The 17,453-nt window shown below is 36.7% G+C and overlaps 1 protein-coding gene across 1 annotated transcript in view; it reads right to left on the bottom strand.

Annotated features, from left to right (window-relative positions):
* Positions 1 to 17,453, bottom strand: part of Ac76E (adenylate cyclase type 2 Ac76E) — a 143,011-nt gene that overhangs the window by 11,906 nt on the left and 113,652 nt on the right. The window contains exons 19-22 of the mRNA XM_090376863.1: positions 16,674 to 16,820; positions 16,258 to 16,348; positions 13,826 to 13,842; positions 9,166 to 9,280 (exon numbers count right to left, since the gene is read on the bottom strand). Coding sequence (XP_090232989.1) covers positions 9,166 to 9,280; positions 13,826 to 13,842; positions 16,258 to 16,348; positions 16,674 to 16,820 — 370 coding nt within the window. The remainder of the gene's footprint in view (positions 1 to 9,165; positions 9,281 to 13,825; positions 13,843 to 16,257; positions 16,349 to 16,673; positions 16,821 to 17,453) is intronic.

Below are 17,453 nucleotides of genomic sequence, written 5' to 3'. Positions count from 1 at the left end.
ATGTTTAGTCTCTAGAGCTAAGTTCCGGTCAACCCTTCCCTATCTTTTTCATCATGCAGTATGATTGATGACTTTTGAGGTTATGATGAACATCGTAAGGAGATCCAATATTCCTTACATTTCGAGGGTACAGCTCTAAAACGGTGTTCGCAGGCCGGCCGCTAGTTAGTACACCGGACCGAACCTATTGGTAACTCTCTAGGAGGCTTCCAGATCAGCTAGTGTATAATCTTGCTACCTCTACTCTGCCAGATAGTCACTGGAGGAAGTCTGAGTAGTGTGTATGGGGGGAGCATTGTCAAGGCCACGTTATGTCAAGGATCTGGGTATATTCTTACCACGTGTACGCCATATCCAAAAATTTCATTACTTCATACAGCATGTCCCACCCACTTTTTCTTACTATTGAATACACTATGAATTGTCAAACTAATAGAGTAAGCTTATCTGCGGAAAGATCTAAACCTCCCAAGCACTTCCTAATTCATTTCACAAATATACGTGGTCTCAATTCTAATCTCAGCGATGTCCATTTCCACTTGCAGTCCACCAAACCCCATGTACTTTTTCTGACAGAATCTCACTTATCGGTTGATTCAACTACTGCTCATCTTAGATGCCCAAATTATTTGCTGTATGATTCCTTTTGCCTCAAAGGTGGTACTTGTGCATATGTCCATTCTGATATTCCCTGTCAGAGACTTGGCAATTTGGAATCTCCTCTCTTTGATCTTCTCTGGCTTAAAATCTCTCTACCTCATTGTGTCAAATTCATCTGTTGTCTCTACCATTCTCCCAACTCCACTAACCACTTGGAGCTCTTTGACTTCCTCTCTTTGCAACTTGACTTTCTCCAGTCCAACTTTCCTAACAGTGAGATAATTTTCCCTGGTGATTTTAATGTTCACAACTCCAGCTGGCTTCCGTTTTCTGGTCACACTGACCCAGCTGGTCGAGATGCTGAGGCTTTTAATGACCTTGCACAGATTGTTCATTTACTTACAAGAATACCGGACAATCCTAATCATACAGCCAATACGCTTGATCTTTTTCTCACAAACAACCCTTCTAAGTACACGGTCGAAGTGAGAAGTCCTTTAGGCACTTCAGATCACAACTTGGTGATTGTCTCTTCTCCAATGGAGCCTTTATCTCATGGCTATTCCCAACCCTGTGTTGTTTGGCATTACAAGAATGCAAAATGGGATGACCTGCGAGATTTCTTTTCTTTGGTCGGATTACTGTTTCGAAACTTCTGATGTCAATATTTGCTCAGATCGTGTCAGTGAAATTATTCTTGCAGCAATGGAATCCTTTATCTCACACTCCACTTTAAAATCTTGTCCTTTATCTAAACCTTGGTTTTCCAATAAATGTGCTAAGGCTGTTCAAGAGAAGAATGTTGCATATCGTAATTGGCTTGTTTCTAATTCTCCAGTTTTATTTTCTGCCTACACCAAAGCTCGCAACAATTGTAAAGCAGTTATTAATCAATCCAAACTAGAGTTTTAACAAGCTAAGAGTAGAAAACTTGCTTCTTGCCCTAATGGTAGCCGAGCATTCTGGTCTCTTGCCAAAGCTATTGGCCGCAACTTTTGCCCATCTCTGCTCCCACCTCTGTCCAAACCAGATGGTTCTGTTGTCACTTCAGCCAAGGATAAAGCTGACCTGCTAGCATCCCATTTTTCTTCCAACTCATGTATTAATGATCTTGGTAAAACACCTCCCACGATTCTGAACACGCTCCATTCAATGCCCCCTGTGGTCTTCCGCCAGAAGGATTTTGACGAATCTTGATGCTAAGAAAGCTACAGGTCCCGATGGTATTTCTCCACTTGTTCTCAAAACCTGTGCTCCTGAACTTACTCCTATTCTTTGCCGCCTTTTTTCACTTTCTTATTCCAAAGGTGTTTTTCCTTATGCTTGGAAATTTGCTCATATCCAGCCAGTTCCTAAAAAGGGTGACAAATCCCTCCCGTCCAATTATCGTCCCATTGCAATTACTTCTACTCTTTCTAAAGTAATGGAGAAATCAATTAACCGCCAACTTTTAAACTACCTAGAAACCTTCCATCTGATCAACAATCGTCAGTATGGATTCGGTTAGTGTCGATCCACTGGTGATATTCTGGCTTATGTTACCCATTTATGGACTAATTCAATGGAAAGGTTCGGTGAAACACAAGTAGTTGCTCTTGACATCTCAAAGGCTTTCGATCGTGTTTGGCATAAAAGTCCTCTAAACAAGCTTCCATCTTATGGTTTGCCAATTGTTTTTAATAATTGGTTATCCAGTTTTCTCTCTGATCACTCACTGAGGGTGATGGTAGATGGCACTCTGTCTTCTAACTTCTCCACTAATGCCGGTGTTCCCCAAGGTTCAGTTCTTTTCCCCACTCTTTTCCTCTTGTATATTAATGACCTTCTTCCATTGACTGGAAATCCTATCCATAGTTTTGCCAATGATAGCACATTACATTCCACTTTCCATTTTGAGAAAACCTTGTCCTGCTCAATCAGCTTCAACTTCTCGAAAATCTGCTACCAATTCCTTAAATGCCAATCTTCAGGTAATTCTCCAGTGGGGCAAAGACAACTTAGTTGATTTCAAACTTTCTAAAACTCAGTCTTGTCTTATATCTCGCAAACTGCAGATTTCTAGGCAAAATGATATATCTCTTTTGGGGGATTACCCTGACTTCTAATCTCTCTTGGCACAAGCACATTACAAATATTGCTTCCTCTGCATGTAAAAAACTTTGTGTTCTCTTTCGCTCTTGGCATTACTTTTCTTTCAAACAGCTGCTCACTCTGCCATGGAATATTGTTCCCACATCTGGGGTGGTGCCCCCAAAACCTCTCTCAGGCTTCTTGATTCCATTCAGAAGAGAGCAGTTAGGTTAATTAATGATTCATCTTTAACTAAGTCTCTCTACTTGCTGTCTCATAGACGTACTGTTTCTGCTGCATGCCTCTTCTACAGATACTTCCATGGGCACTGTTCTTCTGAATTGACTTCAACAATTCCCGCTCTCTCTTTCAAAACAGTCCGAACACGTGCTGCCAACATCGATTTACTGTCCAACTCCAAACTCACAGAACCAACTTTTCATCTTCCTCATTTATTCATTCAACTGCCGTTTTCTGGAACAACCTTCCTTCATACGTATTTCCTGAAAATTACAGTCTACAGAAGTTCAAGTCCAATGTCAACAAATATCTTCTTTCGTTTTCTCAACCTCCAACCCAAGCACGGTACTAAGTACTATAGGTTCTAATACCTCTCGTGTTTGGGGTTTACATTAAAAAAAAAAAACATTCTGTTCCAGGACACAAACTGCAGCACCCCACTGCAACTGCTATGAAATGATGTCACTTTTAAAACAGGTAATTGTTTTTGCCTGACCCTCTATTATAACTACTTTGTCCACCCACGCTCTAATATAGTTTAAATTTGGGTATAAACTGCCTTTACGCAGACATATGCATTTGTCACGTACCAGGACATGCACTTTGTTCTGTTCCAAAAGAGTCAAGGTTAACCTGGCTCAAATGCAGTGACAGATTTACGCTAGTTCAAGCACATCCTATAGCTCAAATCCTGTAAATACAAGTGTATATATCAAAAAATGTCACCAATGCTGAAATTGTGGACTTCATCCCCACTTTGTTAATTGAGTGATGGATGAGTTAAACAAGAACTGGTAACATAACCATATTACACCACCTTTAATGGCCTGAAGGCACTGACCTCGCCAACCACTGCATAATTGCTTGAACATCACCATTACATTAAAAAATGTGATCAGTGTTATCCCTCTTATCAGAATTTTCATGCTTCAACTGGTAACTATCCCCAATTAAAATTAATAAATAACACCAGAAGACTGAATTGGGTGTAACTGAACACCTTATAACAGTGTTTCAGTTTTGCCCTGTTTAAGACTCTGAACACTGCAGTAATCAGTATAATTCTATAAGTAAGTCAGTGTAGATGGTTAGCCTTCCTTTGAAATTTAGGCGCCTCCGTAGCCAGGTGGGAAGGAGCAGCAGTGCGTAGCACACGCTTCTTGATTAGACCGGGGTTCGAGCCCGTCACCACCAAATATGGAGGATGCGGAAAGGTCAGGGAATGACCACCGCATATCCCCGGAGCAATATGGCCTTATTTGCTAATGCTCCAAATAACTAACTAACTAACCTTTGAAATTTATGTATTTCCAGCATTGTTTATTTAATTTAAATCTTACTCTTATTACCTGCCTGTATATATAATTTTATTTCACTGGTTGTTTCTCTTATTCCTCTATTATTACTTGTGAAATTCCAAGCTGTCTTGGCTGTAATGGGTTTAATTATTCTGCTGTAAAGCAAGTAATAAATATTATTTATGACAAGCAGTCATCTATTTAAGAATATTTTGTTTATATCAGTTCACTGCAATGACATCAATATCTTATAACCCAGTTTTTAATAAAAAAAAAAAAAAAAAAAAAAAAGGGTGCCTCCGTAGCCAGGTGGGCAGGAGCAGCAGTGCCTAGCACACGCTTCTTGATTAGACTGGGGTTCAAGTCCATTACCACCGCATATCCCCAGAGCAATATGGCCTTAGTTGCTAATGCTCCAAAATAACTAACTAAGCGTTAATAAAAAAAAAATAATCAAAATCAGATTCCACATAATTAAGTTATGAAAATTGAGAGATATACCAGAATTATTTTTCTCTTTGCAGTGAGATAGTTTATTTCACTACATGGGGCACTGCATTGTAGCAGTGCCCCATGTGATGTAATCATTCATTAATTCTCTGTGAGTTTGTTATATATTCTAACAGTCTATAAATGGTATCTAAAATCATCCAAAAGCTACAAACATGTCTGAAACTAGTCAGATACAATTACCATATACACTATGAAAAGGACACAGAAAATAGTCTTTATAGTGGTGATATTAAAAGTTAAAATTATTTATGTAGGTGAATAGGTAAGAAACATCAATCTAGCACTTAACTTAATTTGAACCACAGTAATAGCAATTCATCTAAATTATTATTATCATTAACCATATGGTGCAAGGAAGTCTGAGGCTTTTGCTGCACCAGCCAAAACAGAAGTAGAAGGGACATGCTGACAGAATACTACTAGATTTAGAAAAGTAAGAGATCAGTTATGAAAATTATGGAGACAGCTTGGATTGAGGATCAAACCCTGGATGATGCAAATTTTATTCCAGGACTAGATAAATGTCCTGTTACTTCTTCAGGTCCACTGAGCAAAGAAAAAAATAGTCTAACAAACCTTACTCACCCTAGAAACACACTTGGAACATCCAACTAACCTTGAGGATCTAGTTGATAATGATAGACTGTTTTCGCCACCCAATACATCACTGCTACATCCAGTGAACTTGGCAGCAGTTAACAACATTCAAAGGTTGTTATTGTCACTGCATTATTACAAGCCAACTGAACACTGGCAGATGAAAAAAAAAAAATTAACCATCAGTATAAAATTATGGATATATACTTGTATTATCTCACAGGAATGCATCCTCTGTTTACATCAGTTATTTCCATAGCTACCAACTCTGTATTTACAATGGAGAATCCATACTTTTTTACTGAATTTTACCCTTCTCACTATTGTAATAATATTAGTCATAAAGAGGTTCTCCATCTTTTCCTTTTTCACAAAAATAAATAAAACTATTTTAAAGTAGTTTTTTTATTTTTTTTTTTATTTTGCACCTGCTTATTTTCATTAATAATTTGGCCATGAGGCATGCTATGGTAGTCTACATTGCAAAATAGAAATGCATGATGATAATTTGGTTATTTGGTTTTTAGGAGCATTAGCAACTAAGGCCATATTGCTCCGGGGATATGCAGTGGTCATTCCCTGACCTTTCTGCATCCTCCGTATTTGGTGGTCACGGGCTCGAACCCTGGTCTAATCAAGAAGTGTGTGCTACACACTGCTGTTCCTGCCCACCTGGTTACGGAGGCACCTGAAGAAATATGATATAGAATTTCAAAACAGATAGATGCAAGGTTTTCCATATATTGTAAAATATGAAAAAGATAACACGTTTGTCTTGTATACTGTATGTAGATGTGATATTTCAATTCTAAGTGACAGGAAATACAATTTAATCCGACAGTTACAAATAAATAAACATAATGACAGAATGCAGTATATAGAAAGCAATCAAAAATAGATGTTGCATTTCATGGTGATGATGTAATACATGCTCAATGCTTACTTGCTTTATTCACAGAACATAATCTTCTTCCTCTGAGTTGTGCTAATCATTCAAGTTGTTCAAAAATGTTTCCCGATAGAAAAATAGCAAAAAAACATGGCTGGTTATAGAAGAACAAAAGCAACAGGTATTGTTAGTGAACCTGCACAGATGGGGAAAGAAAAGGTACTGACAGCCTTGAAAAAAATGGGCCCTTTTCAATTCGCTACAGATGGCAGTAATCAAAGTGATTTCAAACTATATTGTATTGTATTGTGGTAACATTTTTGTAATTAAAAAAAATAATAAAATAAATTTCAAATTGAAAGCAGCTTGCTCTCAATGCCACCATTGGTAGGGAAACTGCAAAGTACAACGTGGAACATCTGGATAACCTGAAAGTATGTGTGGGGTTCTCCTTCAGAAAAAAAAAAAAAATGTTTGGTACCAAAGTGTTGATAATATGCCTGTTTATGATAGCCTAAAACTGGAGTACAAATGTATACGTATTAAAAGATGAGATTGAACCCTTGGTGGTAATAGGCTATCCATGTTATCATACTCATTTGTGTGCTGAGAAGGGAGCTACATGCTATCCTGTGAAAGGGGATGAAAATTTGGTGGACAATGCTAGAAGGAAATGCTAAAACAAAATAGATTTAAATAATTTCAACTAGTGCATGCTACTGAAGTAAAAATGATTCTGAAGCATGCATGTACACATTGGCTGCCTTTAGTTAAATGTATAACTAGCCTGGTAGAACAGTGGCAACGTCTGACAGGTCTCTTTAAAAAAGAGATAGAAATGATGAGAAAAGCAATATAAGAACTTTTTTAGAGTTACCAAATTTGAAAAGTACAACAAGCAATCACTAGTGAGTGGCACTAAATCGTGTTCAAATCCAGTTAGTGATCCAAAAGTTCTGGAAGAAGACAAATTGATGAACTCAAGGAAAAAACATCCGAATTGCAAATTTCTGGTAAAAGCAATACTAAACAAGCTGATAATTACAAGCTTGTTATCCTCATTCGTGCAGAAAGTATATAAACAGAAATGGAAGATTTGAAGACTGTAGGTAAAATAAATGTGCACAACATTCTTCAATGTATCTAGGCATAATGACCTTGGTACATGGATGTGAGATACATTGCATTGAAGAGCTATGTTCAAATTTTCAAGCACTGGCATAACATTTAAAAGAAACAAGAAATTTGCTTTATTCAAGCCAGAAGAGAGAATTATAGGCATGTTATCCTCACTCATGCAGAACGTCTGTTTATATACTTTCTGCACGAATGAGGATAACAAGCTTGTAATTATCAGCTTGTTTAGTATTGCAGTAACTCCAATACAGTAACTCCAACCTATCACAAATCTCCACCATATAATAAAGTCTCTCTCTCTCTCTCTCTCTCTCTCTCAAACATCATGAGTTAAAAGGAAAAAAAAGGCATTTCCCACATCACTTGTTCATCAACTACCCGCTGGATGCAAATTTTCACACTTCTATCCTGCAACCATTCATCCTTAATTTAAATTTGTGTATGTTGAAAGAGTAAAGATGCCATCAGCATTTAGCTTACTCAATCAATTCATAGCCTTAAACACCTCACCAGATCTCCTGACAGGTGTCTAGTTTCCAGTCCCTGCAATTTGCAGAACTGAAGCCCTTTGGTTCCCCTCATTAATCCCATTGCTCTTCTCTGTGCCCATTCCAACAGATCCACATCCTTCCTAAAAATGAGGTTTCCGGAGCTGTTGCAGTACTCAAGATGTGGCCTAACCATTGCCTTGTACGGGATAATCAAGCTCCTTGTTCCTGTATATCATTGATAAAACCCCACAAGCTGTCCTGGTAGACTGTCTGCACTGCTCAAGGAATTTCATGTCCAACTGCACAATCATCCTGAGTGTGGGCAGTTAATCCCAAAATAGCATACCACACTATTCTAGGATTAACTCTGCCCACATATAGTACTTGGCATTTATCAATGTTAAACTTAAATTACCACTTCTCATCCATCTGCCTAATTTTTTTTAGATCTTGTTGTAGCAGTATACCCTGATTACTATCATTAGCCACCCTACCAACCTTTGTATAATTTGCAAACTTAGACATTAACCTGATATGCCTTCATTAATAAATATTTAAAACAACAATGGGCCCAGCATTGATACCATTGCTGAATGTGCAAATCTGTTCATTTCTTTCTCATTATTTATTAAAATTCATGAATTGTCTTGAGACATTTATTATTTTATCTTTTGAATGCATTTTGCTTTGTCCTCCATGATGGTAGGTTTTGCCACTTATCACGTTCAGAGAATTCTGGGTTCAAGTGCTGTCAGACTGGAGGAATTTCTAAAGGCTTCATCAATCAGGGATGTAATTGGCTGATCTGAAGTGGAGGGAATAAGGGTTCCATGATTTATTCTGGGTTTTCAGCCCACACAACCTGCACAATCACCCTGAGTGTGTGTGTGCAAATATTCACCTGTACAGATATAACACACGTGGCATAATACGATCTAAGTCGCTGGTTCACTCAAAATCCAACAACAACTATTTGTTGTGTATGATGTGACATAATTATGCTTTTGAGATTTGAGCTGTTAATTGCTCTTAGTCTGTAGTTAACAGTTATTTCTAAAATTGTTATAACTTCTCTAATTGTTTAGTTAATGTGTTAGTATCCTCACACTGAGGTGTTCAGTGCCTTTGAAAAAGTTTTTTTTTTTTTTTTTAAAGGCATCTATCATATTAAAAATGACAAAAATCTATTATAGACATAATTCTGCCTAACCAGAAATGTATTAAATGTGTATAAACACTTTTTTCTTTCTTTTTTTTTTTTTTGAAGAGAAATCAGAGAAAATCAACTATGGCGTTATACTTATAAATATTTAATATTGTAACCACTTACCAATTCGAAGTTGAAAGTGCTGGAAAGATTCTCTGTTTATCTGATCCAAGGCATTCATTAGTGCAATTGCAAATTCTACTAGTATTACAACATTATATTCACCTCGACTTTCATCCTAGAAAAGTGAGATTAAACTATCTACATTATGATTTGGAAAAAAAATAAAATAATTGCCATGAAACTTAATCTTAATAAAGATCTAAACTATCCTATAAAGTTTTAATGTAGTTAATTATATCACAAGGTTTGTAAATTTTCCAAATTATGTGCACCAAAATATATAATTTAGTAAAAAGTAGCATTTATATGTGAATGCCAGAGAAGGTAGACACTAGAATATTAGACCAAAAGAATTATGATTATACCTCTCAAATCATTGAGGGCCATGATCTCAATATATGCAATAATTAATTAACTACATGTTAATGACCTTGCCCTAAACCGTGTATTCACATTCAGAATTTCTTCCATAATATTGAGTAAAAAAAAAAAAAGTGGCAAGGTTAGATTGATTTGGCCTGGGAGCAAAGCATTTCTCAAGGTCAATTGATAGTTCTTGATTTCTAACATTCTTTAAATTTACTTTTATTAAAAGTAGTTCTTTCTCTTAAAAGGCTTAAGGAAAAAACCCGGAAAGGAAAATCAATTTTATGTTGTGCTTTTACATATTAGTTAATGCAGCCAGTAACCTGGCACAATAATAATGTACAGGGCCAAAAAAAGTTAAAATATCTTTTCACATCTTTTACACTAATAAAACCATTGTATACCCTAATTTGAACACCAAACAAAAGAAGAGAAAAAAAAAAAAAAAAAAAAATTTCCACAAGATATCCAATTCTTCCTGATACCATAGTCACCAGCTGCTGTCTCTAAGCAAGGTTATACCCTGAGTGTAGTACTACACAATTTGGAATGTTAATCTGAGATCAAAGCTATCCATACACAGTACCTTGCATTTATTAATGTTAAACTTCAATTGCCATTTCTCCTGATTTCTCTATGTCTTCTGCCAATGATTTCCTCTGCCAATAATTTACACACTTTGGTGTTTCAGTACTCTTAGTACAATTTTTAAAAGAATGGCCTCGCCCAGAACAATGGCCACAGAACTCATCTGACTGGCAATATTTGGTCACATGCCATGCACTTATAACATTGTGTTGGTACCAGCAGGTCACACACTCGGTGCAACCCCCAATCTATGAAAATTTGAGTCCGAGCCACCAGAAATCTCCAGATAGCTCTAGGAACTTCAATCACATAATTCAACCCAGAACCTCTGGCCTTATTTAGAGTCAATATGGCCACCTCAGTCAACACTTTATCTTTAGAAATCCCACAGTCTGTTAGATTCCTCTGCCATAATTCTTCGATGAAATGTTTCTTGGTAACGTTTGGGTCCACATCAAAAATCATTAGCTTCAGGATGTTCTGAAGGGCCCTCTCTACTTCCAGGTCCAGCTGTTGGAATTGTGTGCATTCAGAGATCTTGATATTATCCTTTTGTGATGCTGCCTCCACTGCAACTCTTCGGAAACAGTTAAAGAGATGCATTGGAAAGTTAAAAATTTGAAAATCGGAAACAGTTAAAGTTAAATTCGTTATTGTGTCAGACAGGGCTTAAATGCATCGGACACAGTTAAAGAGATGAATGAAGTACATGGTTATGAGTGTCTTGGTAGGATGGCCATATTCTGGTGTGACCGAACTTTCCAGTGTGAAGCGATTTGTCCATCAAGACAAAGCCGTATGGGGCCTGTGCCAGGCCCCATACGGCTAATATTGTACAGGCAGTAATCACTGCCAAAGGGTGCCGAGATTCTGCCACATCCCCCTTATTTACTGGACTTAGCCCCATGTGATTTCTTCCTGTTTCCAACATCTGAAGAAAACTCTGAAAGGCAAGCGTTTCGCATCTGACAATGCCACAACGGAAGCACTTTGCAGTCTTCAAAAATGACTTGCAAAAGCATTTAATGTGTGGGTACGATGGTGGTGAAAGTGTATAAAGTTCAAGGGATGCTTGTTGGGCCACAAGGATCTTGTGGCCCAACAATCCATTCATTAATTTATTTTTCCATGTATTTCTTTTTCCATTCCCTTCTGCTCATGCAGCCGTGGATAAGATTTGTCCAGATTATGCTAGAGCAGTAGACATTCTTTGAAGAAGAACAGGCTACGGAGACTGAAGCATTTTGCCATGTTGAGCGTTGGGGGCCCTCCGTGGGCATTTAATGGAACGATCAGATAACATTTTGGTTGTTGGCCCCAGAGGCCAACAACCAAAATGTTATGTTAATGAGGTGATACCCACCTTTTTGTTAAAGTTAAAATCGCTAAAATTGACTTTGTTGCTATTACTTTTCTGATGGGAAGTCAGACGAGTTTCCTAGATGGAGTGACCTACCTCCTCGTGGTGGGGGTGGTGGAGACGCTATCCCTGCAAGGCCAAAGGTTGTTTCTTCTATTTTCTTCTGTTGTTAATCAAAGTCGACTTGTTGCTGTTGATTAAAATTAACCAGACAAAATATAGAAACAGTCTTAGCATAAAAATAATGGTATGTGGGGTAGAAGCCCAGGAGGCCATTTATTCAATTTTGACAAATGACACCAGAATGTGGCCATCCTACCAAGATACCCATTAACCATTCACCTCTTTAACTGTTTCCAATGCATTTAAGCCCCATCTGACACAATAACGAATCACATATCGCTGTTCAATCTGTGTCTGACACAATACTTGCTTCTAAATGATCGTCAGTGAAGTGGCTTAAAAAAAAAAAAAAACATCTTTTCATGCAACACAGAGTCTGCGCCTCTAGCGGCAATTATGGAAAGTTCATGCGGTAAACATAAAATCATGCACCAGTTCACAAATTACATGATCACCCCTCATATATATCAAAATTATGATATAGCAGCAGTATCTCATTCTGTGAAAGTTTATTCGTGAGACTTCTAATATTGTGGTAACAGACTAATGTATAGAGAATTATCACAGTTTATAATTAATCTCTAAGAAGAGTAATAGTCATGGATGAAAGTTTTTGTCCTTGAAAGTTTTTTTTTTTGCAAGAAAAAAAAATGAAAAAAAATTAAATTGAAAAAATAAGGTTTTTTTTTTTTTTTCCTGCAAAAATTGGTCAGCTGACTGAAATGATCAATGAATTATCTGTCTTTAATGTGTTAGTAGAAATGGCTGCTGAAGACTAGAGGCCTTTGTTGTTGCATTAGCCTCATAAGAAATTCCATCACGTACCTTAGCATCATAAAAATAACACCAAATAATTTTAAAAATTAGTAAACACACAGTAAGAGCCTACAGCAAACCTTTAGATGCTACAAAAAGCTGAAAGGCATGTGAAGCTAAGCAAATACCTCATGAATTCTTGTTTGATGCAACATCTGATATTGATAAGATGTTCTGAGGGCAGCAATGTTTCAAATGACAGGAAAGATATAGCTTGGGATACAAACCTAAATAACTTCAAGGGGTGTGTCAGGGTAGTAAACTATAGAAGATTACATAGTCAACTGTCAATAAAATGGATGAATTTGAATTCCTGCTTAGGAAAACTAATGCTGATATAATAGGGCTAACAGCAACATTAACCTAATCATCACCAATTTCTGGGTGCAGCAATTGGTGATGATTAGGTAATTTAGGAAAGATCGAAGGATTGGAGCGGTCATGCTTCTTATCAAAAGCAGCCTGAGCACAAAAAGAACTTTTTCTGCAGCATGAGGGGTGAGAATATTCTTGACCTCATCATTACTAATGATTCAGATGACATCACAGGGCTTAAAGTACAGGAACCAATTTCGGGAAGTGATCATGCAATTGTCAGCTGAAAGATGAAGTAAGATGTTGCAGTATTTAAAGGTAAAGGCATGGGTTTTAACTTCAGAAGAGGGGACTTTTAACATTTTAAGGTCCTATATGGCATCTGAGAACTGGGCGGATTGCTGAGGGATGGTGAATACATTTGAATTAAGGAATACTTTTAAAACAAAAATCGCAGAAGCCATTAATACATAGATACCTTTAAGAAAAAATTGCCGGAGGATTCTGAAATGGATAACTGCAGAGCTGGCTGGCTGGTCAAATAGAGCAGAAAATGATAACATGGGACAGTTACAGAGTGATGAAAACTACTGAAGTCTACAACAGGTACAAATTGATCTGTAATAATACCACAGAGTCAGGGAGACCAAGATGTGTATGAGAAAGCATTGGTTTAGAGAGCAAAGAATGGAGACATGCAATCGTCATCTGGTTGTTGTTATTGTTGTTATTTGGGTTTTAGGAGCATTAGCAACTAAGGCCATATTGCTCCGGAGATATGCGGTGGTCATTCGCTGACCTTTCCACATCCTCCATATTTGGTGGGCACGGGCTCGAACCCCGGTCTAATCAAGAAGCGTGTGCTACACACTGCTGCTCCTGGCTAAGAGAGCAAAGAATGGAGACATGCAATCATCATCTTGTTGTTGTTATTATTTGGTTTTTAGGAACATTAGCAACTAAGGTCATATTGCTCCGGAGATATGTGGTGGTCATTCCCTGACCTTTCCGCATCTTCTGTATTTGGTGTGCACGGGCTCGAACCCCGGTCTAATCAAGAAGCGTGTGCTACGCACTGCTGCTCCTGGCTACAGAGGCACCTTCATCATCTGGAAGATGAAAGATTTTGCAGTAGTTAAAAGTAAAGGCATGGGTTTTAACTTCAGAAGAGAAGACTTTGGCAGTTGGTTAAGAGAGCAAAGAATGGAGACAAGGAATTTTTCATGTATGTGAATACAAGGAAGAAAAAAGTGAATCAGATCCGACCCTTGTCCACTGGATATGGAAAACACTTAGATAACTCAACTGATGTTGCAGATGAATGGAATAGGTACTTTGCATCAGTCTTTGCTGATGAAGGACCCTTCATGCTGAGAAGAGGCTGTGCGAGTGAGGCTGATACATATGAAATTAGTGATGTTGAAATTACAGATTGTTTATTGGAAAGGAAAACCTTTTGAGCAAGTAAGGCTCCTAGAGTTGATGGCATATACCCTGTCATTTTGAGGGAGTGTACTGAACAATTGAGGTTAATTATGAGAGAATCTTTGGACTCGGGGGGAGATATCTTTGAACTGTAGAAATGCCAATACATAAAAGCAGTTCTAAGAGTGAAGTTGGAAACTACAGACCGGTTAGTCTGATTTCAGTGGTAGAGAAAGTAATTAAGAGTACAATCCAAGGTCATTTAGATAAATATGTCATTCTGAAGGACAACATGGCTTTGTTAAGGGTAAATCGTGCTTAATTTAGTAGTCTATTTTGACACAGTTACTCATGATCTGGATTTGTGGAATAATTTCTACATAGTTTATTTGGATTTTAGCAAAGAATTTGATTCTGTCCCTCATAAGTGGTTACTGTATAAGCTTGAACAGGTTGGGATTACTGGTAAGATTCTAAGATGGACTGCTGGGTGGCTGCAGGCCAGAAGGCAGAGGGGTTGTGATTAATGGATATTCTTAACATTTGTGTAACATCAGGAGTGGGTTCCCTCAAGGATCAGTTCTTGGACCACTGTTGTTTCTCATTTTCATAAATGAAATAAACAAAGGGATTTGTTCTGTAGTTTGCAGATGACAAAGATTGGCAGAGTCGTTAATGATCAGTGCTTCTTCAGGATGACTTGAACAGGCTTCAAAGGTGGTCAGAGAAGTGGCAGCTGTGTTTTAATGCTGCTAAATATAAGGTCGTACACTTGGAGAATAGCACCCACAAATAAATTATACACTTGGTGGGGTTGAATTAAAAACAGTGGAGGAGGAAAGGGATCTGGGAGTTACAATACAGGCAGGTATGAAGTTTTCTGAACAGTGTAAACAGGCTGCCAGGAAAGCCCATGGTGGCTTTAGTAAGAGCTGCAAAATAACTGCCATTACCATTCATTAAACTACTCTACACTGATTTATCAAATGCTATCCTGGAGAGATAGAGAGGTCATAAGGCCACTTTATAAGTAAGACCACATTTGGAATACTTTGTTCAAGTATGGAGACCTCATCTGAAAAAGACAGAGCTTCTTGAAAGGACCTAAAGATGGGCAACTTGAATGGTGAGATCTGCAGAAGGATGACTATGTGAGGAAAGACTAATTATGTGGGCTACAGAGCTCAGCAACCCGGCACCTCAGAGGTAGCTTAAGTGAGGTTTATACGGCTCTGAGAGGGATTAGTAAAATGAATGAAGGTGGAATTCTCACTGTTCTAAGGAATTCCAGAACTATGAGTCATAAATTCAAATTACAAGGCTCAAGGTTTAGATTAGATTGTAGGAAGTTTTCTTTTAGCTAATGAGTTGTTGATAGCTGGAACAAGTTGCCCTTGCAAGTAGTTGAGGCTAACAATTTGAATAAATTCAAAGGTCAACTGAATAATTACCTGTGTGAGAAGAGAAGCATATAATTTGTGTTTCCTTATCTACTTGGTTGGGTTTGTTGTTTTTTTTTTTTTTTTTTCCAGTGCAGCAAAAGCTTGTGGCTTCTTTGCACTATATGGCAAATACTATTACTATATTACAGTAAAGCACTAGGCAGTTAAAATCATATAGGATGGGGGTGCCCCTCTAATGTTCAGTGCATACAGAACTAGCCTTGTGAAAGCTTCAGAATTTTTTTGATTTATAATGTTAAGTAACGAATTGGTTATAATGCAGATAAAATTAGTTCATGAGCTTTAACTGAAATTTTCATGTGTTAAAATAAATAAAAGTAAGAGGGGCTCCTTGTTTCCTGCCTTTCAGAGGCAGAAAGAAATCCTACCATAACTTAAATTTCCTTGTGGAAAAAAGAACAATAAATTACAATTAACAATTAAAATGGTTTTAAACAAATGGTGTGCCCCTCCCCCCTCAAGATATATTGTACCTTATAGTTTAGTGTGACCTATACCGTGAATTCCATTTTTCTTAAATATATTTGCTAAACAGATGGATTAATTGATGAACAAACAAAAATCAAAATATTATTTTATAAAAGCGTGCTGAAAAGGAGTTAGAAATGAATGAATTTTTACTTACTGCACATTCACCTTTACCAAGTTGAAGACCAGATGCTGCCATATAAGTGCTACCAATAGTTTTAATCTTTTCAATACAGCTGAATTTTGGTTTTAGTAAGAGCTGCAAAATAACTGCCATTACCATTCATTAAACTACTCTACACTGTTTTCTTTACTTCCACAAGATTATTCTACAAAATTATAAAAATATATTCTAGTCATAACAAAAAGTGGTAGGAGACAGATATATGGAAATAAGCAATCTTTATAAAGAATGAGATTTTTTTCTGATCTAGAATTATTAATAAATTCTCTGTAAATATACTCATTCTTGTTACTACATCATAAGTTAATAGCAGCAGAAGAAAATATCTATACATTTTATAGATTTAAGATTCTACAGATTTAAAACTACTAAAGGAGAGGGGCAAACAAATTAGTGTTACCTTGTCAAAGTCACAAATAATTTCATTCAATAATCTGAGACATTCAAGCCCTTGTTTATTAACATCATTTTCATCATAAAACTCATTATAGTTTGGAATAGAAGCAAACATCACAGCAATGCTGGTATAACTTTCATGATACAAGCCCTAATAATGAACAATAAATTTGGCCTGAGAATAGTTAAATCAAACATTGAAAAATAGTTTTCTTTATTATATTGAACAACGTTATTTAATTATAGCATTAGATAGTATGAATCAGAGCTGTAATACTCAATATGTTCTACGTTGATAATAATATTAGTAAATTAATAAGAGGAGTTTACCTCAATATAGTACGTAGAACACTTCCGTATGATACCCTCCAGAAATTAAAACGGAAAAAATGAAAAAAAATCGACAACTTACCGGTACATTAAAGTAAAATATAAATAATCAATTTAACACAATTCAAAATCAATTTAAAACAATTAAAATCAAATTAACACAATTAAAAGAATCTAACGAAAATATTCAAAACGATTTTCCTTCCTCAATTTAACACAATTCAAAATCAGGAAGGAAGAAAAATCGTTTTGAATATTTTCGTTAGATTCTTTTAATTGCGTTAATTTGAATTTTAATTGTTTTAAATTGATTTTGAATTGTGTTAAATTGATTATTTAATTATTTATATTTTACTTTAATGTACCAGTAAGTTGTCGATTTTTTTGTTTTTTCCGTTTTAATTTCTGGAGGGTATCATACGGAAGTGTTCTACATACTATATTGAGGTAAACT

Source organism: Mastigoproctus giganteus, chromosome 7 (assembly GCF_048544385.1).
Source record: "Mastigoproctus giganteus isolate SK-2022 chromosome 7, ASM4854438v1, whole genome shotgun sequence".
Classification (NCBI taxonomy): Eukaryota; Metazoa; Arthropoda; class Arachnida; order Uropygi; family Thelyphonidae; genus Mastigoproctus; species Mastigoproctus giganteus.
Note: the sequence above shows the minus strand (reverse complement) of the source record. Positions and strands in the feature narration are given on the sequence as shown.